This window comes from Opisthocomus hoazin, chromosome 19 (genome assembly GCF_030867145.1).
Source record: "Opisthocomus hoazin isolate bOpiHoa1 chromosome 19, bOpiHoa1.hap1, whole genome shotgun sequence".
Lineage (NCBI taxonomy): Eukaryota > Metazoa > Chordata > Aves > Opisthocomiformes > Opisthocomidae > Opisthocomus > Opisthocomus hoazin.
This window is the reverse complement of record NC_134432.1, coordinates 16,151,574-16,174,871: the sequence shown is the minus strand read 5'-3', so window position 1 is coordinate 16,174,871 and position 23,298 is coordinate 16,151,574. Positions and strand designations below refer to the sequence as shown.

Genomic DNA, 23,298 nt, shown 5'->3' with positions numbered 1-23,298 from the left:
GACTGAACTGTGGGCATGATCCTTCCCCACACCCTCTGCGCTGCCTGCCCAGCTCCGAGGCTGCAAACAGCCGGGTGAATGCGCACGCTGCGACAGTGACTCGCGTCCTGCTCCGTCACTGACGGCGGTTGGTGCCGTCCCCGCCACGCGCGCGGTCTCGCCCTGCATGAGCTGCCACTGCCGCACGGCGGGGGTCTGCACAGCGGGGGTCTGCACGGCAGCCGGCTCACCCCGAAAAGCGCAGCAGCCCTCGGTCTCGGGGACTCACCTGTGCATCAATGATCTTCTGCTTGGAATCCACGGCAGCCTGCATTTCCGCATGGTCCTTCTTTAACTCCTCCTCAACTGACATCAGTCTGGTAGCCGAACAGACAAGAAAAATATTACATTTGCTGGGCTCTGCTAAGCCCAGATCTGAGTCTCCTCAACGTCTCAGCCACCCAGAGTGATGACACAGATCACGCTCTCGTTTAGCCCGTGACACCAAGGAAGCGCAGGGGTGCTGTGCGTCTCTGAAGCACACAGGAAGAGATGGGGGCTACCAGAGGAGCCAGTCTGCAGCTGGAGCTGGCCTCACACAGCAGTCCCCATCATGCACACCAGGTCACGCTGTCTCATCTGAAACTGCAGTGCTGAAGCACGCCCTGAGATGCTCCCAGGACCCGCCGTTGTGCACTGGAGCACGAAGCAGACACACAGTCATGGGCACTGCCTCTTCTCACACGCAGACCAATGGTTCAGAACCAGTCTTTTTTCTGGCTCTCACTCTTCTCTACAGCCCACGGCAGCAGACTGTCCCAGAGCTCAAGTGATACAGAACAGGGAGGGCTGACCCGCTGATGAGGGCTGATTTAAAGCATGAAGTGGGCTTGGCTCAGGAAAAGGTGAAGCCAGCTCCACTGGAACAGGCGATGTTCCGGACAAATGTCAACACCCCATTGCACTGGGTGGGGAAAAGGATTTATAGCTAGGAGTGATGGGATGGAGGTAAGGTCTTTCTAAAACATCAGAGAAAGAACACTTTGCTCCGAGAACCGGGGCAGGCTGCCAGCTCTCCCCTCCTGTAGCTTTGCCTTTGTGAATCAGCAAAATGTCAGGGTCTCCCTTGTCCCAGGTAACGCTGATGGGGGGACCCAAAGAGTCAGGGATTGACACCCCCCACAGGGGCTGTAACCCACAAGGGCAGCAAGTGAATAAATGCTGGAAAACCCACACAGGAAACCTGCCTGCACCTCCAAAGAAACTGGATTCTCCTGAGCAGGGGCCAGCTCTAACGCCAGCCAGGTTGCCTGCCTTACTGCCATCTCCAGCACTCCCACCTCCCCTGTACCTGCTGATGATGCCCTTCATCTGGATCTCCTTATCCTCCTGCTGCCTCCGGAGCCGCTCCTCGCTCTCCTCCAGCCTGGCCTGGTACTCCAGCATCAGCTTCTGCGTCGTCTCCTCCTGGCACTTGAAGCGAGTCTCATACTCCTCCAGCTTCTTGTTGGAGATGCGAAGCTTGTCCTGCAGCACCACTAAGTCCTGCTGGTACTACAGCACGCAAGAACAGACACAGGAGGAGAAAACTCATGTGGCACGTTACCTAGTAGGGCTTTGCCCTTGCCAGAGTTTCCCCATAACCCAGTTACGCCCCGCTCCTTGCACCAGACTGGCTGCAAACCCGTATCAGACAACCCCGCTCGCCGACACCTCCTCGTCAGTCTTCGCGCTGCGGGGGGAGCGATGCTGCGTTCCGCTGGGCGGGCAGGTCACTGGCAGGTTCAGAGAATGGGCTGTTAGCAGAGTCTGGCAGTTCACATGGGGAATGCAGGTTAGTGAGCGAATGGCAAACGCATCTGGCATCTTCCTCACACCAACAGCGCAGCGCGAAACACAGGCAGGAGAAGCTGCACTGGTGGGATTTTGGGTTTACGCATCAGCTCTTCGGTCTGCAACGATCAATGTGGGTGCTTCAGAGCTGCTGGCAGCCGAGCAGGAGCCGGTAGCGCTGCCGGCCTCCTGCCAGGCTGCAGCTCCGCAGCGGTGACAGGCCACTGCCCTCGGCACGGCGTGGTCGCCCGCGCCAAGGCCAGGGCAGCGCGCTGGCGGGCGCCGGGGCAGGGAGCACCGCCGCCTTTTGGGAGCCAGCACTGTCAGCAACGCAACCAGATGTCACCCCAGGGTTCAATGCCAGAAGAGCTGCTGCACGAAGCCAAGACCCCCCAGTCGCACTGTCCATTCAGATGAAGCTAGAAGTCAGCAGCAGAAGAATCACACACAGCAATTAAAAAAACGAAGAGCTTTCTGGCTCAGTAAACCCAGGTTCAGCCACTGCAGAAGCACAGCATTCAGTACAACTGCCTTTGCTAAAGGAAAATCCAGCGCTTATCTGTTGCGTATCTGTACAAACCAAAAAAAGAAGACTTTAATTTCAAAAAACTGTCTTTGGAAATTGTTTTTAAAAAAAATCTCAACTGGAGTAAGCTTAGAATAATTTAACATGCAGCTGGTAATTTGACAAGCTGCTTTTAAAGTCAGATACAGGGAAAAAGCCTTCCATCGGAGCGCTGAAGCCTGTTACAAAGCTACAAGTGATCTCCACGAACGGACAGAAACTCGCTCCACTGTGCATTGACTTGGCCACCTGAAAACATGGCCTTCCCCTCTGGCCACCGCCAGCTCTGCAGGCGCTCAGCGCTGGCCTCGGCCGGGTCCCAGCTCTGGGACTGCTGCTGGGGACTCTGACAGGGACATCAGCGTTGGTGAGCGGGGGACGCGGCCAGGCTGCTGCCCACGTACCGCCCAGCCGCAGCCCCGCGTCCAGGAACCCACCGTGCCCTCCCAGCCCCGCTCCACTAACTGACCGGCCGACGGCAGAACTGACCGCCACAGCTCCTCAGGACTGGAAATCTGTGAGGCTGAAGGTCTTCCTGAGATGCCCCAGCACTTGGCAGGCCGATGGGCAGCACCTCCCCGCTCCCTCTGCCCCGGGCAGGGCCAGGCACGGCAGAACGCTCCGGTTTTCCTTTAGCAAAGCTTTCACCGCGGCACTGCAACGACACGGCTCGCGCACGTAACCTGGCGCGGCGGAGGGACACAAGCGCTCACACAGCTGCGCAGAAGCATGACAGACAGACAGAAGGGAGCTGCTTGAAGAGGAAAGATTAAATACCTACCCTAGCCTTAAAACAGAAGCAGCGTAAGTGAGCTCAAATGATAGCAGGAGAGGCCTCAGAGACGGGAGGAGTCGCTCCTGTCTCTAGAACACTTCTCTCCTCCTCGGTTACCGCTCACGTCTTACAGTGATGGGGAGAGATTGTGCTAATGGCGGGCTTTAATGTCAGTGACTGATGGGACAGCAAAGTAACCAAGGATGGGCATGAGACAGCAGGCTCCTGGGGGCAGGGGCTCCTTCTGAGCTCGGCACAGGACTGCTCTGCTGTGACCCCCCCACCGTGTGCCCCGAGCAGGGCCCGTGCTGGTGAGCCCCTCCCTGCACAGCACGGCAGAGCCGGGCACGGCAGGAGCACGGTCCCTGCCAGGGCCCACCTGGCAGAAGCTGAGCCCGTTTCAGGGGAAGGGTGCCAGGCAGGGCATTAGTGACATGGCTCGGCGTGCACCGTGCCCACACCACAGGGCCATCTGCCTGCCGGGGCTGGCGGGTGGGAGCTGGAGAAGGCCAGCCACGTCTCTTAGCGTGCGGTCCTTCGGCGTTTCAGCTTTCCACCTCACTCCAGTGCCACAGCAACAGCAGCGTTTGCCACTGTCGTCTCCATTACGGACTCGAATGAGCACTGAATCCTTTTTTTTTAAAGGCAGCAGCAACCCAGTGCCTGACGCACCAGTCTGCCAGCACCTTCTCCCTCGTTTGCTGCCTGCTCGCGTCTCTGTTGAGGTGGTAGCCAAGATCTCCACACCTCTGCAAACAATTCTGCACATTTTTCTGTGTCAGCTGCTACCTGACCAGCACACGGCTGTGTATTTACAGGAGCACCCAAGGAGCCAGTCAGCCGGCCAAGAAAGCCAGCAAGAAATGGGCTGAACTCTCACAAAACTCTGCCATGCTCTTCCTGGGGCAGCTGGAGCCACCGCTGTGTACGTGCCGGTCCCTACGATACCTGCCTCTGGCACTTCACTGGAATTTAACAGGTGACAGTCCCAGAATGATACAGCACACCCAAACGAGAACAGGAAGGCTGTAATAACAAAACCAGAAACGTGTCTGTGCTGGGAAACAGGACAGAGCCTCGGGGGGGGGAGGTCTGCAGTGTCCTGGGACTGGGCAGTAACACGCCGCTGGCGTGACAGAAGAGAAAACGCGCTGAGAAAACATCCCAAATGCTAACTGTGCCCAACTGCAGCGGTCCTGGCACAGCCAGGCTGCTGAGAAAGCACCTTGCAGAAGCAGCAATCAGCAAAAACGGGATCTTCTCAGCTCCTGACTGCTGGATCCTTGTTTCTAACCCCAGCCAGACCGGCTCTGTCTCTTCCCTGCGTCTCCCACTGAACACCCTGGCACTGACCTCCCAGCAGAGCCCCAGACTGGTAGGGCCCCGCTCTGGGTGACACAGCCATAGGCTCAAGGCAGCGTCACTGCACCAGTGAAGTCCCGCCAGGCCCCAGTGCTGCCTCTGGGACCAGAATCCGGACTGAATTGTCAGGTCTGTTTACAGCCTTTAGGCGTGGAAGCTGCTTCTGGCTACGTGTCCCTGTTGTGAGGCACGAGGCTGCCTGCACCTCACTCTCCCCTCTCTTATCGGGGTGCTTAATTCACTTTTTAAGCTTTCTCCCCCCACAGCCGGGGGGAGTAGGAACGGGGGAAGAAACAGGCGCTGGCTGGCTTCCGAGTTTGCTGCAGAGCAGCACCAGCATGTGATTCCTGGCTCCTGTTTTTCTCACTTGCTTTCATCAGAGGGTAAATTCCAGTCACTGAGCGTGAGCAAACCTCCCAAACTTTCCCCAGAAGAGCCCCGTGAGGCGGAGCAGCCAGGCAGAGAGCAAACGGACACCCCTCTCTCCTGGGCAGGGACGTGCCACACAGCCCACCTTGGCCCCGGGGTGCTCAGATGAGCGACATTCAAGGAAATCCTCTCTCTGTTTAGAAACTTGTTTCAATCCAATCAGGTTTTACCTTTTCTGCTTGGCTGAGCTCGTCCTTATTCCTGAGCTTATCCCTGTGCTTGGAATCTGGGTCAATGCTTTCATCTTCTAAAAACTGCATGTTCATATTCAAAAGCCAAGCAGCAGTGCGGTCCAGGGCATTGGGGTTCACAGGAGAAGGGGCCTACAATGAAACATACAACCATAACAAAAGAAAAACCTGTAACAGAAATGGTCATGAAGATGGAGAGAGAGAATTTCCTTCCAAGCAAGCCCTCTCCCGTGCTGCTCAAACAGCAACGAACACGTCTGAGCTACCAGAGCGGTGGGCACGACTCCTGGTCAGCACCTCGCGTTATTTCAGGTCGAACAGCCTTTGACAGGGCCAATTCCTCCCTGTGCCACCCCCACAGAACAGACGGAATATCTGGCAGTAGTTCATCTCTAGGTTTGCTCCCGTAGCTACGGGAGCTCAAGGAGCCGTGGTGTTCCACGGTCAGGGAGCTCGAGCCATGGCGGCTGCTCTCCAGTCCTACCCTGGGCAGGGACTGCAAATGGCCGTGCCTCAGTACTTTCCAACCATGATACCAGGCCGAGGAAGTGACTCTCCAGCTACTCCCCCTCCATCCTGGCTCGTTATAAACTGCAGTAAACAGCTTCTTGGCTGAACACAAGCCATCTCGATGACTTGGTTGAGGGAATTCCAGTTAACAACTCTGAGATGTCAGGGGCTTTCTCCTTCATTCAAACCTCTGGACAGTAGAGAAACCCAGCCACTGGCGATGGGTGGAACGGGAGGTTCCGTACTTGAAAGGAGTGGGGACCAGTTTAATCACCTCACTGGGGCTGGGTGCTTTCCCATCCCATCTTCCAGGCTGGTCTTTCACTTCCAGAATTTCAAATCTGACATTTTGGACTTGGCTCATGAACACCCCTTGCCATAAATCCTCACCCGGCTTGTGGCTTTCTGCTTTGTCTTGCACCTCCAGCCTGGGTGCTGTGCCCGTGGTGGCTGCTCAGCACCCTTGGCTCCAAGGAGTGGTGACCACCCGTGTTCATTCCAGCAGCGTAAAGGCCACTGGTAAAGGACATCAATGAACACTGCTCAGCCCCCTGTGCACCGGTCCTTCTGCCTCTTTCTTCCTTCTCTGAAGAAGTGAAAAAGGACATCCGGTCTGGCCTGGGACAGTTTGGAACTCAGTTCAGCAGATGAACTCACAGAAGTAGAGGAAGCTCTGCTGGCTGGCAGGAACGAGGTTCATGGACTGCTGCTAAAATGGCCACCAAACAGGACTGCTTTGCTTTCAAGCAGCATTTAATACCACCAACTACGAGCAGGCAGTTTCATTACAGTTTACAGATGCTGCCAACATCCAAGTAAAATGCCCAGATTAAGGGTAGGAGAAGCACTCTGAGGACTTCAGGTCTTGAGAGAAACTTTGAGAGGACAATACGGGCGGGCAGAGGAAAGATCTGCCAAGACAGCTTGTCCAGGGCTCTCCAAAGGTCACCTGGAGCTCACTGTTGTCTTTCTGGAAGCAACGCCCCTACCCAACAGGCTGCTGCTGCCTGCAGAGCTCTGTGCCCTCTGCACCTAACGAGCATTGATCCATCTTATACAACTGCTGCTCCTCGCCCAAGTCAGCGCTCACGAATCAACGCCGTCCGCAGAGAGCAGCTCCAGACGGGGCTGACACAGCGGCAGCACTGACACAGGCCTCTGCGGCCGCCCGGTAAAGCAGAGCTGGCCACACCAACTCTGCTGCTCTTCCGACACCGCTGAAAAGGTGCCGTAACGCTGTGCCTGGGCCGAGACGCAGCGAGCTCCTGCCACTGGCCACGTTCTCTGGGTTTGCATTTCGTTTAGAACCCTTCCTTAGACACCGAGAGGCCCTACGGTGTTAACTGCCTACAGGGTTAGTTCTGAAATGTAGAATGAATAAATGAGTGCTAGAAAAACAACTTCTCCCTGCCAGGAAGACCCGAGGGCCCTGGGTCTGTGACCTACTGCTTTCAATTCCAGCACCAAGAGTCGTGACATTTATTTCTGTGAGGAGCAGCAGGCAGCCTGGGACCTGAATCACTGCCGAGCTCTGCGCAGCAGAAGCGTCGCTCTCGCCGGGGAGCACGCTCCTGCCTCCCCGCTCTCGCCTCCCTGGAGGCACACACAGGAGGGTCCGACAGAGCCAGCGAACAGGGGTGTCCAGGAGTGCCACGGCTCTGCTGGGACAGGAGCGGCAGCAGGGAGACTCTCAGTTACGAGAGAAGGCTGGGGCCTGCTCCAAGCCTGGGAGATGGCGCGGGGTTGACCATGGCATGGGATGAGAGCCTGGGCATGGAGAGGCGAAGCAGTGACCGATGGTAATGTGGGACAGAGGCACGGCTGCCACTGCCCTCGTGTCTCTGCCACCTACCACCTCGCAGCACTCGCAAGGGAGGAGCACAGAGAACGAGCACCGATCTGCGTCCCCGGAGCGTCCCCGTCTCAGGGCAAGCTGGGTGCGAGAGCCAGCGGCCATCCCCGCGTGCAATGCCACCGCGGGGCTGGCACTGACCTGGTAACTCGGAGCTACGGCGACGTCCCCTCCCACCGCAGCAATCCTCCACGTCCGCGGGCTGACCCCACCCGGCCCCTTCGACGCCGAGAGCTGCTCCGGCCCCCAGGCTCACCTGCTTGTGCATCGTGCGCTGCTTCATCTCGGGGCTGTCGCCCTTGGAGGAGGAGGACTGCTGCCGCAGGCGGGCCCCGCTGCCGGGCCAGTCGGGCGAGGAGGACATCATGCTGCCGCTGGCGGGTCGCTGGTACTGAACCGTGTTCAGCAGCGAGGGCGGCGTCCGGCCCCGCGTGACGGGCGGCGGCGGTGGCGGCGGCGGCTGGTCTATCCGCCTCTGCGGTCCCGCGCTGTTCTGCCGCGGCATGGTGGGCTGGCCGCCCTTCTCCGTCAGCGAGAGCTGCCGGCGGGCCAGCTCCCCGGTCCGGCGGGCGAAGTCCTCGCCGGCGGCAGGGGCGGCGAAGCTGTGCTTGTTGGCCGTCAGCTCCTCGCTGTTGCTGTGGGAGCTGAGCGAGCTGTGGCACTCGGAGCCGGAGTCGCCCAGGCCGCGGGGCGAGAGCGGCAGCCCGGCGGCCATCTGGTAGACGGGGTTCTGGAAGGAGAGCGGCGCCAGGAGCTGGGGCCGGCCCGGCGCGCTCTCGCCGCTCGGTGTGGTGGGGGTCTGGCCCACCCGGCGCACGGTGGCCATGCCCGTCACGCTGTTCGGCTGAGTCCGTGCTGTCCACACGCCCTGCACCTGCCCGAGGGACGACTGACTGTCATTGAGGGAGTCGGCCGCGCCAGGCGCGATGGCCCCACTGTCCAAGAGCCGATTGTCCTGCAAGTCCACCATGGACAAACTCTTGCTGCCATTAGACATCTGCACGTCGGGCTCATTGGCCTCTGAGTAACTGGAGCTTCGGGCAGGCGAGGGCTGGGCCCCAGCAGACCTTGTGACAAAAAACAAGTCCTTGTTTTCAGGGGTTGGAGATGGTAACCGTGTGAAATCTATCAGACTGCGGGGAAGTCAGTGCGTAAGGAAGAGGAGAGGAAAACAAAACAAAAAGGAAGAGTTGTGAATGCTGCACCAGAGCAGGAAAACGAAATCACTCAGCAGAAATCGGCGTGGCGCAGCTGCGTGAGGCGGGGCCGCAGCCCATGCACCGCGGCGGGGCCGGTGCCGGGGGGCACGGCGGGGCGCGGAGCAGCGGGGCCAGCCCCCGGGAGCAGGCGAGCGAGCGGCGTGCGGCCGTGTGGGAGGCATGGCAGGCAGGGTCCCGGGGCTCTGCCGCCCCGGCTGCGCTGCTCGCCACGCTGACAGCACGCGTCGCCCTTTCTGCTTCCAGCCGGCTGCCACCCACCTGTCCCCTGCTCCGTTCCTGGGCAGGAAGCTCCGCTGGCCACCATTTGTAGGGCATGGAGCCCCATGGGGGCCTGCTCCACACTGGGCCTCCAAGGGTCAGAGGGAGAGCTCTAACAGCAGAGCTACAGCCTAGCAACTGAAGGTTATCCACCCGCTCCTCCTGCTGTAACATACAGCCATGCAATATTGATTTCTCTGGGACAGGAAGAAAGAGCTTTGCAGTAGCTTAACGTGAACACACCACTGATCAAAGATGGTGCATTGTAAGCAAGTATCTGGGTGAAAGCGTATTGTCAGAGATCCTCCTAGCACCAGATTTAAATAATTGTACCTCACGCTGCGAAGCATTAGAGATGAAAGCTCTGATTAGAGTAAGTCCAGTGCCATAGCTGCCTTTCATTCCTAATTAAACTGTTAAATATTACGCTGTTTCCACTTACAAACTATTTTACTAGCACAGTCTTTCAATATGCGTGGGCTCCCTTTCATTTTCCACAAACAGAAGCATCACAGGTCTGCAACAGAGTCATCTTCCCCACGAATGAAAGTCCGTATGTATTTAGGGCAAAATGTACGTTAGGTCACTGTGTCTGTGAATCACTGTTCATCGTTAAAAACACCCAGCATTATAAAAACTGGACAGAGTAGACTGGAATTGACTGTCAGGCCTCTACAGCCTGGGAACTGTTAGAGAAATGTCCAGATTTGGATCTCGGAGGATGCAGCACATACTCTACGTCTTACACAGATGGGTAAGGCCAATCCTACGAATCTCGCATACTCAGAGACCTAATGAACCTCATGGGGACGCCCATCACTCTGAGGCCAGCACAAACCAGCCCTCAAGTCCTCACAGGACAAACACTTTGCCTCTGCAGCCACATCTCAACAGCTGAGACCAGAACCGCCAAGTTCTTGATTTCCCAGCGCACACCCCCAGCTTTGGCTCTCAGGGGACCCAGGACGGAGCCAGGTGCTTGCACCACCGCCCACTGCTTTCTCCAGATTCAGAGCTGACCTACACCCAGCACCAGTTCTGCATCAGAAAGCCCAGTCAACGGCAACTCCACACTATGCCTTGTCCTGCCTGTCCCTGCACCTGACCACGTTTTGGCTGCAGATGAACACTGAGTATTTCCCTGGTCTGTGGCCAGGCCGCCTTTTATGCTCTTACCCAGATAAGTCATTCTCTATCACCATTTTCTGTAGCCCCGCAGAGATGCTGTTGCCAGCACTGGGCGTGGATGCAGTGTGATCGGCCGTGACGGAGACCTGCACGCAGGCCGGGTTACTGAGCGCCGAGTTGACGTCCCTCAGGATCCGAGGCAGAGGCCCCAGTTTTGTTGCAGTGCCCTGGGGAGAAGAGCGAGCAGAATTACTACCAATGTCTTGTCTTTTTGCTGGAGAACTGTGGGCTCTGCCACTTGCTGGATAGTGTCTTCATGGAACCAAATTAACAACATTCATTTTCTCCAGCAATTATCCCCAACACTGAGGCTATGGGATGCCCCAGAACATGTGGCTTTACAAACCGTTTGCTGACATGGGGCAGAGGAAGCAAGCATGATTAACAAAGTTCAGATACAGAATCACAGAATCACAGCATGGTTGGGGTTGGCAGGGACCTCTGTGGGTCACCCAGTCCAACCCCTGCCCAAGCAGGGTCACCCAGAGCAGGCTGCACAGCACCGCGTCCAGGCGGGTCTGGAATATCTCCAGAGAAGGAGACTCCACAGCCTCCCTGGGCAGCCTGGGCCAGGGCTCCATCACTCTCAGGGTGAAGAAGACTACAGCTATAGCCAAGCCTGGTCCAGGTCTCTTGACAAAAATGTTTTTAACTAAAACGCAGCCTTTTGAATCCGCTGGGACAGACAAAAGCCCGGTGTTCAGCAGCTCTGCCCCTCCATCCTCACCTCCCAGCGATAAAACAGCAGAGGGAGAGCGCTACCCTCACCTGCCTGGACGCAGGCTGTAGAGAACGAGCTGCTTCTGCAGCGTGCGCCAGGGCTGGGGAAATGCTAAGGGTGGGCGAGCGCTGTGCACAGACACAGCCAAGGCACCGATACCTGCTGGGCAGGGGGGGTGTGCAGTGGGGTGCCTCTGCCCAGCAGCGCTCCCCCCAAAGCCCGCCGCCGCGACCCCCCGGCTACCTGCTCCAGCTGAGAGATCACTTCCCAGAGCAGCGAGTGCAACGTCGACAGTTCCCGGCCCAGGTCAATGTAGCCTTCAAAGCCAGCTGTGTTTGAGATGGTTTCGGGATTGGAAATCTCCAGCAGGAATCTCTGCATGTTAGTCCACTCGTGTTCCAGGAACTGATTCATGAAGGACATGTATTCCTCTTTGCTGCCAAACCTAGCAAGACAGCAACACGGATTTCAGCTAAATCCTGTAAATGGAAGTGTGGCCAACAGAACGGGCAGGTACCTACGCAGGTAAGAACGCCAGAGCCTTCCTTCGGCACCTGAACCCCTCAAAGCCTTTGGGATCATCAGGCTGCTAGCAGGCCCCTGGTACCTCACTGAGCATGGAACCAAAATTAACTCCAGCCTAGTCCAGCTAAGCCCTCATCAGCCTGGGAGCTCGGCAGTGGAAATGAAGGTGAAAGCTAGAGAAACAAAGCCCTTCTTGGTAGCAGAGTGTATCTGACTGCTGGGTCAGGGCACAGCCTCCAGAAACAGGACCTGTCACTGGAAATAAAGAACCCGTAACACCAAGCACCATCAGCTGACTGCAGCCCAGCGGATGGCGGTGGCAGGCACCCTGCGCTCTCCGCGCTGTGCCACCGGCACTGCGGCTTAGCCCAGCCATGTTGGCTGCTGCTGCCCCGGCACAACCGCTGCGGGGCTCAGCCCGGAGAGCCAGGCCTGCAGCGGGGCCAGCCGTCCGTCCCCTCCGGCTCCCGCACCCTCCTTCCGCCCTCCCAGCTCCCACCCAGACCCCGCTCGTGGTGAGATGTCTTCTCTAGAGCACGACAGAGCCTCCTGGCCCGACTGCGCCAGCAGCAGCCGGGGCTGCGCCAGGGCCCGCGGTGCTGCGAGGACAGGCTTGGCTCTACGCTGTCTGCAGGACAGCTCGGCTTGATCACTCGGGCTTGACTAATGTCAGCTTAGCTAAAGAGCCTTTCCTTGCAAAGTGCTGAAAATCTGAAAGCCCTTTAGCGAGGGATTGGTCCGGAGTAGAGAGAATTTCTGTCATCTAGTGTAACACACTTGTATGTCTTCCATCCACGTCCGCGTGCATTCCCGACTGCCAGCGTGGTACCAAGCTCGCTTCCAAATCTAAGAAGCTTTAGACAGAAACTGTCCATTCATGTTTCGGAAAGCTCATCACTTCGTTATCAGAGCTCAGGGTAAGCAGCTCGGAGCTGCAGCCGGTGGAAAGATTTTCAGAAATCTCTCACTTTGTTACCCCCAAACCTATGGGCTTAGTTAGCAATCGACAGCGTCCCCATTCTTCTCACACCTTCCCGGCTCGGAGAACGGGGAGGTCCCAGAGCTCACAGCGGGGAAAGCCCAGCTCCCGAGCTCTGCACCCCATCGCCGGTGCCCGGGTTCGGCGCTGCCGGTGCCAGCCAGGGGAGGTGGGCACTGCGTCGCTGCCAGCCATGCCAGCACGGCGCCCGCGGGACGCAGAGCCTGGCCGCGCCGGGCGTCCCTCTGCCACCCCGCCTGCTCGCCGTGCCGTCGGAACAGCCTGTGCTCCCGCTCGCAGAACAGCTCCTGTTTGGGAAACTGAACTGATCTCCCTGACCTCACAGCGAGGGAACGGGTCCCACAGGGACGTGGGGGGAAAAGCCAACAGGAAGCCAACGGGCCCTTTCCATCCAGGAAAGCAGCGGCCGGCGTGGGCTCCCGGCGCCGGAGCCGTGGCTCTGCCTACGCCCCCAGGTCCCTTTCCCCTCTCCAGACCCGCCCGCTCCCGCGCCCCGGCTTACTTGGCGAAGTTGGCGAGGTTCTGGGTGACCTTGGCGATGAGGGTCAAAGTGCGGGCGGTGCGGTCGTCCGGGTACTCCTGCAGGAGACTGAAGAGGGACGGGGACATGATGGCCGGGCAGAGGAACCGCAGGAAGAGGGAGGCACTGATCAGGCGCTCGCTGATGTCCGGGCGGCCTCGGTTGCTGCATTCTTGTCTCCATGAGGCAAAAACTTCTTTGAGCTCCCTTGGGAAGACACTGAAACAGCAGAAGGACACGCAGGGATGGCAAGTTCAAGGCCAGGGCGTTCACAGTGCCACACAGCAGCAGCCAAACATGGTGCGTGTCGGCTGCGGGGCGCGACACCCAGACCCGTGCGCCGGCACAGCCCTCGCACCTTGCTGACCCACAGCAGCACCGCTGCCCACACTGCTCACGGGCTCTCGTCCTTCTTCATTTGCAGAGCGTCCGTTAGGAGACTCAAACCGCACAGGAAAAAGCAAAGCCGCTCCGTAAAGTTGTAAGAAAAGCAGCCTTCAGGGCTACGAGGATGGTGAGGGGACTGGAGCATCTCTCCTATGAGGAGAGGCTGAGGGAGCTGGGCTTGTTCAGCCTGAAGAAGAGAAGGCTGAGAGGGGACCTTAGAAATGTTTATAAATATCTGCAAGGTGGGGGTCAGGAGGACAGGGCCAGACTCTTTCCAGTGGTGCCCAGCGACAGGACAAGGGGCAACGGGCACAAACTGAAGCAGAGGAAGCTCCAGCTGAACATGAGGAAGAACTTCTTCCCTCTGAGGGTGACGGAGCCCTGGCCCAGGCTGCCCAGGGAGGCTGTGGAGTCTCCTTCTCTGGAGATATTCAAGACCTGCCTGGACAAGGTCCTCTACAGCCTGCTCTGGGTGACCCTGCTTAGGCAGGGGGTTGGGCTGGGTGACCCACAGAGGTCCCTTCCAACCCCCACCACGCTGGGATTCTGTGATTCATCAGGTTAACCTCACTGGTTGTGCCGGGTGCCAAAACCCCAGACAACGGGGAAGACAGAGATATGAAACGAACTGTGCAAAGCAGCTCGTCACAAGTCGGCTGTGCCACGGGGCACTCTGAGCCAGGGGGAAGCTCAGCCACCACGGTGGAGAGCATCTCCTGCAGGCACACAGCATGGCGGGACCCTCTCGGCAGCACCGGGGTCGCCGGCCCAGCTGGCACTGGGAAGGGCTGTGCACACTGTACCACTCGTGGTCAGGCACCTGGATCAAATCCCACCGCGACGAGCACAAACGCCGAGCCCCGCCGGAGTTACTCCAGCCTTGTACCTGCACAGCCCTCAGCCCGGCCTTCCCGGAGAGCAGAACTCCCGCGGGTCCCGCCGACGCTGGCTGCAGCAGCCCTTATCGCCGCAGAACTCGCTGCCTGTTTCTGCTGGGCCCTCCCCAGCCCCCCGCTCCCACCTCATCCTGTTCCCAGCACGTGTTATTTACTCAGCCGGGCGCTCCCGTCCGCCGCAGCAGCTGGCAACGGGTCCCACCGCGCTGCCCGGGGTCCCCGGGGTCCCTGGCACGCAGCTCCCCACCCACCCCAGGGGCTGCCCCGGCCAGCAACCACCATCATCGTTTCTAAACCGGGGCTGTTTACCGACCGAGCCGGAGGGTACGAAAGCAGGCTGAAGAGGGGGCAGACTCCATTTTAGGCCGTAAATCGCCTTAACAAACAGCCATTTTCCCAGTTTGGCTGCAGGGACTATCTGGGAGAAGCAAGGCAACGTCAGCTGGCTTCTCCCTGGCCTGCGCCCCTCTCTGGGACTGACTGCCCCGCGGCCGAGCCTCGCACGAGTTGGGGAGAAGAGAAAATCGTGGGCGTTGCATGGTCAGAGACACCGTCCACCATCCGGCAGCAGCAAGAACCAGGCGGGAGGCTCCGGAACGGAGGAGCGTGCAGAGCGAGGAACCCGCCGGGCGAATACAAGGGTGCTCCTCCTGCACCCACCGCTCCCCGTCCCCTGCGCCCCAGGGCTGCGGACACCCACTTCACCAAGCCCAGCTGACCGCTCCTCGCCACAGCCACAGAGTTCTGGACCCGTGGGGTTTGTGGACGCACCCTGCAGCCGACCGGCCACGGTCTCCAGCCCCACTGCTCCAAGCCGACAGAGCCCTCATCCCCCATCTCCCTGCCCGGCTGCACGCCCCGGGGCTGGGGTGCTGCTGCTCAGCCCGGCTGGTGGGCTCCCACCCAGCACCACACTGCTGCCTACAGAGGCCCACGCAGCCGCGTGCCAGGTTTTCGGGCTTGTCTCCGACCTTCTGCCAAGGTGACGCTCCATGGAAGCGCTCAGCGAACGCTGCCATCGCGTCCAGCTTCTGCTCCGTGCCGGCTCCGTGCTTTCACACTCCTGAGCTTTCACCCCGTGCTTTACAAATAACATTAGCCGACGTCTTCGGCTGGATGAATTCTACTCTGTCTTTGGCTTGATCCACACAATTGGACAAAGCCCTTTTGCTTCATGGTATTCGCTCAGAAACAGGAGAATCCTTGAAGCAATTTAAGGCTTGAATGATCAGGACAGGTTGTACAGTTACTGGCAAGCAAACCCTTGAAAACCCAGCACCGGCTGCACGCAGCCCGCGAGTACTGTTCCCGAGCCCCATAAAAGTTTAATTGTGTAAGAGCGGATGGAATCCAGTTAGCCGGCTTTATGTGACAAACGGGCCCGTAATTCATTACCCAACTTCCCAGTAATGAGCTTCCACATGCCGAAATTCTGCTTACACTGAAACTCTCCAGATGTCCAAATTATGTCATAATTATAACAATTTTCAGCCATTGTAACCTCTTTCCTCTCTCCGGCAGATGAGCAGGCAGGCGCAGGCACTCTATTTACAGCAGGATCGTTGGCTCTCAGGATACCTCGGCCAACGCCGAACGCTCCTCAGCCCCATCCGTCCCCGGGAAGCGCCGGGCACAGCGGGCCGAGGGGGAACACTCGGAGCAGAGCTCAGCTGCTCCAGCCTTCCCCGCAACGGCGGGACCCCAGCAACAAACTTCCCGTGCATTCCTGACTTTCCTTAGGTCACTTTTCAAGCCTATTTTTAGAGTGACCTTTTAGTGCTGCTTTGGGTATTTTTAGGCAGCCATTAATTCAAAGAATTACAATCCACTGGTGACTGCAAACAGCGAATCCCTCCTGGGAGCGCAGGCAAACGCCATGCTTGAGTCAGAGAGCTGTTAACCGGCCCAGGAGAAGGTACAGGATGTATGTAAAGAAATCTGCTTGTTTGTGGTAGATAACGGCAGCCTGGGCGAGCCTCTTGCTGCGTGTTCTCTCCCTGAGCAATACCAGGAACAGCAGTTCCCTGCCTGGGCGTGCAGCAGGGCACACGCCGCATCCTGGGAGGTCACGTGTGATGAGTTTTCAGACCTCAACACAACAGCTGGGAAAGGGGAGAAAATGGTAAATCCTTATTATCAAAGACTTCCTTCTTCCAGTATTACCCTTCGTTGCTGTTCCGCAACAACAGCGTTGCTACTACAGACATTAAGAAAAACTCAGCCCAGACTTTTAAGCAGGAAGACTGCAAATCCAGCAGTAAGACAAAAACCACCATTCTCTCATCTGCTCAGGACAAGAGTCTCTGGGTACGTTAGCAAGAAGCAGAAAGAAAATATTTTTGTCTCTCCAGGTAAAGAGGGTCACAAGCCGACTTTCCCCCTTCCAGGTCATCCTCGCGGGCAGCAGCTGGAACAGACCCACGGGCTCCTGGCTCCCAGTCGCCAGGGCTCAGGAGCTGCCAACCCCACGAGCACGGCCGTGCTCGACAGCCTCCGCCAAAACAAGATGCGACTGCCTCACTCCAGCCAACCCTGCACATTCGGGCCTGTCCCAACTAGTTGTAAGAACCTTCACCCTGAGAACAACCAGCCAGGAAATGCTTCAAACTGCGCTCCAGGCCTTGGGCCACAGAGGAGCTCCCCACCTCCACCCCAGCGAGCCCCCCGGGGCCGGGAGAGAGCGGGGTTCACCCAGAGGAACGCGGGATGCTGAGCCCCACAGCAACCCCGGAGTAGCAGCAGCGTCCTGCCGGGCTCCAGCACGCTGCAGCAAGAGAACATCTGCCTGAACACGGGCTCGCTGCGCTGGCGCAGCTTCCTCGCAGGCAGGAGCAGGGCCACAGACCCTGCCTGCGGCACAGAGGACGTCAGAACCTCGCCTGAAGCCCTGGGGAGCAGGCAGAGTCCGTCAGTCTGATCCAGACTGAGCTGTTACATGGCCAGGAGACCCAGGACATGCGCTTCTGCCCTCTGCTCCAGATTTCCATATGCAGTTGGCATCAAGCCCCTCTCTGAACTGGTCACGCTGGCAAAGGCGTTTCGTGTTCACAGAATCACAGAACGTTCAGGGTTGGAAGGGACCTCTGTGGGTCACCCAGCCCAACCCCCTGCCCAAGCAGGGTCACCCAGAGCAGGCTGCACAGCACCGCGGCCAGGCGGGGCTGGAATATCTCCAGAGAAGGAGACTCCACAGCCTCCCTGGGCAGCCTGGGCCAGGGCTCCATCACCCTCAGAGGGAAGAAGTTCTTCCTCGGGTTCAGCTGGAGCTTCCTCTGCTTCAGTTTGTGCCCGTTGCCCCTTGTCCTGTCGCTGGGCACCACTGGAAAGAGTCTGGCCCCATCCTCCTGACCCCCACCCTGCAGATATTTAGACGCATTTCTAAGGTCCCCTCTCAGCCTTCTCTTCTTCAGGCTGAACAAGCCCAGCTCCCTCAGCCTCTCCTCGTAGGAGAGATGCTCCAGTTCCTCGACTCCACTGCCCCGTCCCCGTGTCGGTGTGGCAGTAACCCTTCAGCATCCACCCAAAACAAGCGTGATGGAGCATCAGCGAGGCTGTCGCACCCCCAGAGTGGATACTCCAAACTCTGGCTGAGCGGGTGCTGCCATCTCACCCCCAGCCACCCTCACCCGCGCTCCTGTACCACCAGCACAGGGGCAGGGCCCTGCAGCTCTTCCTCCGAAGCTCTCGGACAAGCTGCCCAGCAGCGCAGCTCAGGGACAGGGACCAACAGCCGGCCGACGGGCTGCTGTCCCCCCTCCCCGTCCCTGCCTCTGCGCTCGCTGAGGGCACACGGAGGGGAGCCACGCTCGCGGACACCCACCAGTAGGAGTTGATGATCTTGCAAAAGGCCAGCTCGCAGCACATCTTCAGGTTGCTCTGATGTTCAGGAAGGTCCGAAGACGAACACTTACTGGGATCCACCTCACAATTTTCATCTGATTCGTACAGTGCCTTGATAAATTCCCCTGTAAAACAGACAGACGGTGATGGGTTTGCAGACGTGAGAGACGCAGTCCTCAAGCAAGAGCGACCGTCAGCCCCAGTGCCTGAGCAGTGACCCTGCACCCTGTTGCGCTGGCTGAACAGAAGCGGGGCATGGGAGCGGTGGCTCCCGGGGCAGGCTGTGTCCCAGCCAGCTCCCAAGACCTCTGCACAGACCCAGGAGCAGCTGGCACTGCCTTGGGAGCTCACGAAACACCGCACAGCCCGCAGAAGGGCACCCGGCCTCCCAGCGAGCACGTCTCGCCCCTCTTCCCCAGCTGGCAGCTCTGCCGCTGTGGCTGCGGGCTATCGCATCCCGACCGCGCTGCCAGGACACCCGCTTCCTCAGCCTGCCCCGATTCCCCGTTGCTCCAGTTCCAGGGACGCTCCCTCGGGCTGCTCCGGTAGGAAGTACGCTGGCAAGCTCCGTAATTATTGGTAGGATGGCCTGCTACTGGAGACTGCCCCGGCGCTGACAAGCCAGGGCGACTCAAAGGAGAAACAGGTAATTAAAGGAAAGAAACAATTTACTTGGTTTATTTTGAGCTGAACATCACACTAAATTAAATTAAAATATTTCCCTGTGTTTCCCTGCTGTCCTGTTTGCTGCCTGGCTGCTCTGGGCCCTTGCAGAGACTGACACCGCGGGCCGGCTCCGCCAGCTCCTCGCCTTCGTGCCCCCTTCCACCGACCCTGCAGCCGGGCTGAGGGTGCTCCCCACCGCCTCGCCCAGCCTGGGGGGACCGGGGACGGGGTAACGGGGATTACGAGGCAGGGTTTAGCTCGGGACTAGCTAGGGACTGGCGACGTTCTGGGAGAAAGGTTTGCTTTGGTCTTCTTCTAATTCCAGTTGGTTTGCTCATCTCCTGATTCCTGACCGGTCTGGATTTTCCCAGCCTCCTGTTTTTTTTTTTCCCACTCCAGTCTGCATTCCTCCCCTATTGCCAAAACAGATTTTAATTACGTACTGGAGAGCCTCTCCAATGTATTTTGAGCTCTGCCAGGGAGCTCTGGAGCCTCCGTGCTCGCCCGCAGGTGATGCCTGCCGTTCTGACCTGCCCCATGACCTGCCTGTGCTTCGCGGTCTGCAGGGAAGCGCTGTGCCGTACGGTGCTGCCCCGTGACACAGAGGAATCACTGCACTGATAAAAGGGCGACACAGAAGCAGGGGCCCGAAGAGCGAGCAAGAACCGCAGGCTCCTCCTGTGCTAGATGGAGCTGGCTTGGCAGCATCTGCATTCGGCCCTGAAAAGGGAGTATTTCAAAATTCTCTGCCTCCATTAATCTCCTGGCTTTTGAGAAATTTTATGAGGTAATATACTTACAGACTCTCCTTTGACCAGAAAGCATTACGCGGCAGAAATAAATAATATTCCTTTTCCTATTCTTGTGGGCTATCTCCTGGTTTGACTGAGTTTGCTCAATGATCTCCCCTCCCTCAATACTGTCATTATTATTATAATATATTATATTATATACGCTTAATAGAGTATTTACGGTACTTTGCTCCTTGCTCACATTACACAAATCTATTAGTAGGAACCCAACATACTGAGAAATTAACAGCTCAGTGGAAACTCTGCTCCCCCCCTGCTCGGATGGGGATGCAACCCGGCTGCCTTCGGCCGAGGTCCAGACCTGGCGCCCCACAGCAGCCTCTCCCCAGCCCGCTGCTGTGCCGGCTGCGCACAGCCATTCCTTCCCGACCTGCCCAGAAGCAGAACCTCTAATTATTTTCATTTGCATCAAGAGAAATATTTTTGGAGCCACAAACATAGCCAGCACTTAAAAAAAAAACCACCAGAAGGGTTCCTAGTGTGATCTGGGAGGCAACTCTCATCACCGTAACTTGGGAGATCTCATCCGACTCCGGGGAGCTGCGAGGAGCCGGGGGAGCGTCGCCGGCGGGGGGGTGCAATCAGGGGAGGGATTCAATCACCCTCCACGACACTGCCGGCACCGAGACAGAAGACTTGGCAGGCAGCGTAACGCCTTCAGATACCAATTTGTTATCTCCTCTGAAGGCAGACTGCAGCGCTAGCTCAGCGGTGACCTTCACCTGGGAGCAGAGCGCTGCCCGCTGCGGCCGTGGCTGCGCCCGGGCTCGGACCCCGCTGCCAGAGAAAGCCTCCGGGCAGTAAATGCGGGTGCGTCCGACAGCCACGAGGGCTCAGCTGCGGGTCCCCACCCCGCAGAGCACCCTGCGGCTTCGAGGAGGGCCCCTCCGCGCGAGACCTGCCAACGCTCTGTACGTACCTAAGGCATCTTGCAAGTATTTCTGCCCCACCAGCTTCAGGTATTCTTCGATTGCTTTGGTGGCCAGTGTGTTCTCCCTGAAAATGAGATGCTCATTCTCACCACAGCGATCAACTTCAGACATCATCAGGTCAGTCAAGAAATCCTGGAAAGCAAAGCCCATGGTGGGTCACCACGCACTGACACGCGCCTCGTTCCGCAGAGCAGGCAGCCTTCCCTTCCCCCTCTTTCTCCAGCCTCACGGAGACAAGAGGAGAGAGAAATCGCTGGAGAGTCGCAACTTTTGCACCCCAAAAAATGATTCATTCCAGGCCTGCACCACGTCTGCCCCTCCATCAGTGCTGGTTTTTGGTTGGGTCTCGTATCAGCCCCATGTTTTGTGGGTGAAACATTTTCTCCTGTATCAGCCCTGCTTTTTGTGGGTGAAACATTTTCTCTGCTGTGAAACCGGCTGTTTTTGGCGTTTAGCTGCACTGGTGGCAAACCGGGAGCGTGCCGAGATGCCCCGAGCTGCACCCCCAGCTGACGGCTGCGAACCGAGCCCGTACGATGCAGCAAGATGCTCAGACATCCTATTTTCTTAGTACTCATGGAGACAAGCGGCACTGCTACCGCACAGGTTCTGGGCACATTTTCGGTCCGACGTGCGCACCACCGAACACCGTGCAGCTTTCCAGCCCTCCGTGCTGCAGAGCCACGGCAGGGGCGAGCGGGAGCAGCACGCCGGAGCTGCCCCGTGCACCAGTCCGGGCCACCCAACTGCAAATTCTGGCAGAAGAACAAGCCCTTCAGACCGAGCTCCACGCCTGCTTCAGCAACAGCGTTCCCTGATCAGCGAGGGCCCCGTAGCTCCCCATGCATTCTGCTGGAAACCCGCTACGCGGTGTAACGCTTAGCGCGCCGCGGCTAGCGTCAACGCAGGAGAAACGCCATGCGGTTTGTAATGCCAGTGCATGTTCAGCTCCCGGTCTCTGCGCTGCTAATGGGAAAAGCAGCCCTGGGCCCCTGCCCAGCTCCTCGCCAGCTGCTGACAGGGTGGGCCCCCTCGCACCCAGCCCCACTGCGCTGGACCCCCGGGTGACGTGGGGACGCAGCCTGTGGCACCGCTCAAATCACGGGCAGCAAACCCCTGACTGCTTCCCCGCGCAGGAGACAGAGCGATGCGGACACACAGCTTCGCTCCTACAACCAAGGGCACCTTTTTTTTAAATTCCTGCCTCTGAAACAAAATCATCTGCTCAGTAATAACCTCTCACTATGGAATTCTCCTCGCCTGGCCGCGGTGCTGTGCAGCCTGCTCTGGGTGACCCAGCTTCGGCACGGGGTTGGACTGGGTGACCCACAGAGGGCCCTGCCAACCCCTGCCATACTGGGATTTGTCGTGACCGTACCTGACGTACCCTGTCCTGGCAGGGGCCGCAGCAGCACGCCGAGCCGCGGCATGGGGCTCGGGTCCTGTCCTCGCCGTCCCCCCGCAGCGCTGTGTGACCCCGCCGGCTCCAGCCCCTCGGCTCCCATTCCCTGCCAGCCGCTGCCCGGGAGACCTGCAGGAGAGGTGCTCAGCCCCATCCCATTTTTCACACGGATGCCTCTGCGTTGGAACTTTAATCCAGGTTCAACGAGCAGCTCCACCTGAACCCAAGGGACCCACATCATTCAATCCACCGGCCCCTCGTTACTGGGCTTCTGTCCCAGAGCAAGGAAGATCCCGGCGCAGGCAGGTACGTCTCCCGCCTGAGCCGAGGGGAGCAGAGCGGGATGCTGGCATCTCTGCAGCACCCAGCGGCCCGATCCCCCCCGCCTTCCCACAAGACGGGGACTGGGACCGACACGCTGCCATGACCTTCCCAGCAGAGCCTCCAAAAAAGCCAGAGGAGGAGCTCTGGGGACAAACTAAAGTCAGTTCCGTTATTTCTTTAGCCAGAAGATCCCCCTGCTCCGATCCCACTAGGTCTGCAACGCTCCTGCAGCTGCCGAGGCAAAAATCCCTCCGGGAAGCAAAGCACGCGCCTCCCCCCACTATTTTCTCTCATTTCGCCCCTTTTATCAGCCAAGCTGGAATGAAACTTTAAGCCCTGCTCAAACCCCGCTAGCTGCTATCTGGGTAACTCTGTCACCTTCATCTCCCCAGGTCTCTCCTGGGGGATGTTTCAATTCCAAGCCACAGCTCCGGCTGACACAAGGTGCTGATTCTTAATTAGCAGCCGCTGACCTTGGCTTTGCTTGATTCTCTTTCCTGCCACTTTCCCAACATACTAATTATCTCAGGAACACTGAGTTTTACAGCTTCTCTCAGCCAAGTGTTCGCTTTTCTGCCCTCCTGTTGGCCGAGGACTGGCCGCGGCAGGACACGGGGCCGGGCTACGACGCACACCCCAACTGCCAGCCAAGGCTGCCGGGCGGTGGAAACCCAGGGGCCAAGTTCTAGCCAGCGATAATGTGAATTTTGATGATTTTAGCCGATCTACAGAATCCATTAGAATTTAAAATGAGGCAAAATTCCACTGTGGCACTCAACACAAAGCCGGAGAAGATCTCCCTGAAACCTCTGCTGTGGTCGTCATTCCCTGCGGAGCACCGGCGGCTCGACAGCTGAGGAAATGACCCCTTGTCCCCAAAGCGGGAAGGAAAGCTGCTGAAACCCCACGGAGCTCGGGGACCGCGCGGCACCCAAAGCCGGGGCGCAGCGTGGCAGAATCCGGCTTTGTCACTGAGCAGGGGATGGAGGGGAGAGCCGGGACACCCCGCAGCGTCCCCAGGCCAGGGCTTCTCGCCGGCCGCAGCAGGTCCAGCCTGCCCAGGCTGAGCAGGCACCCGGCTGTACCAACCGGCCCCGAGACGCACCAGGGA

General features: G+C 58.5%; 1 protein-coding gene across 12 annotated transcripts in view; it reads right to left on the bottom strand.

Annotated features, from left to right (window-relative positions):
• The window catches only part of DAB2IP (DAB2 interacting protein), a 249,932-nt gene that overhangs the window by 6,367 nt on the left and 220,267 nt on the right, over nt 1-23,298 (bottom strand). For 10 of the 12 annotated variants that reach the window (XR_012765876.1, XM_075439751.1, XM_075439752.1 and 7 more), the window contains 9 exons: nt 20,449-20,593; nt 18,032-18,176; nt 12,911-13,147; nt 11,127-11,328; nt 10,151-10,329; nt 7,753-8,629; nt 5,114-5,266; nt 1,331-1,533; nt 269-356 (listed from right to left, as the gene is read on the bottom strand). Coding sequence is in view for 11 of the 12 variants with exons in the window: in XM_075439751.1 (XP_075295866.1) it covers nt 269-356; nt 1,331-1,533; nt 5,114-5,266; nt 7,753-8,629; nt 10,151-10,329; nt 11,127-11,328; nt 12,911-13,147; nt 18,032-18,176; nt 20,449-20,593 (2,229 nt within the window). In the remaining variant the exon portion in view is untranslated. The remainder of the gene's footprint in view (nt 1-268; nt 357-1,330; nt 1,534-5,113; nt 5,267-7,752; nt 8,630-10,150; nt 10,330-11,126; nt 11,329-12,910; nt 13,148-18,031; nt 18,177-20,448; nt 20,594-23,298) is intronic. The other 2 variants (XM_075439744.1, XM_075439749.1) reach the window with 2 other exon arrangements.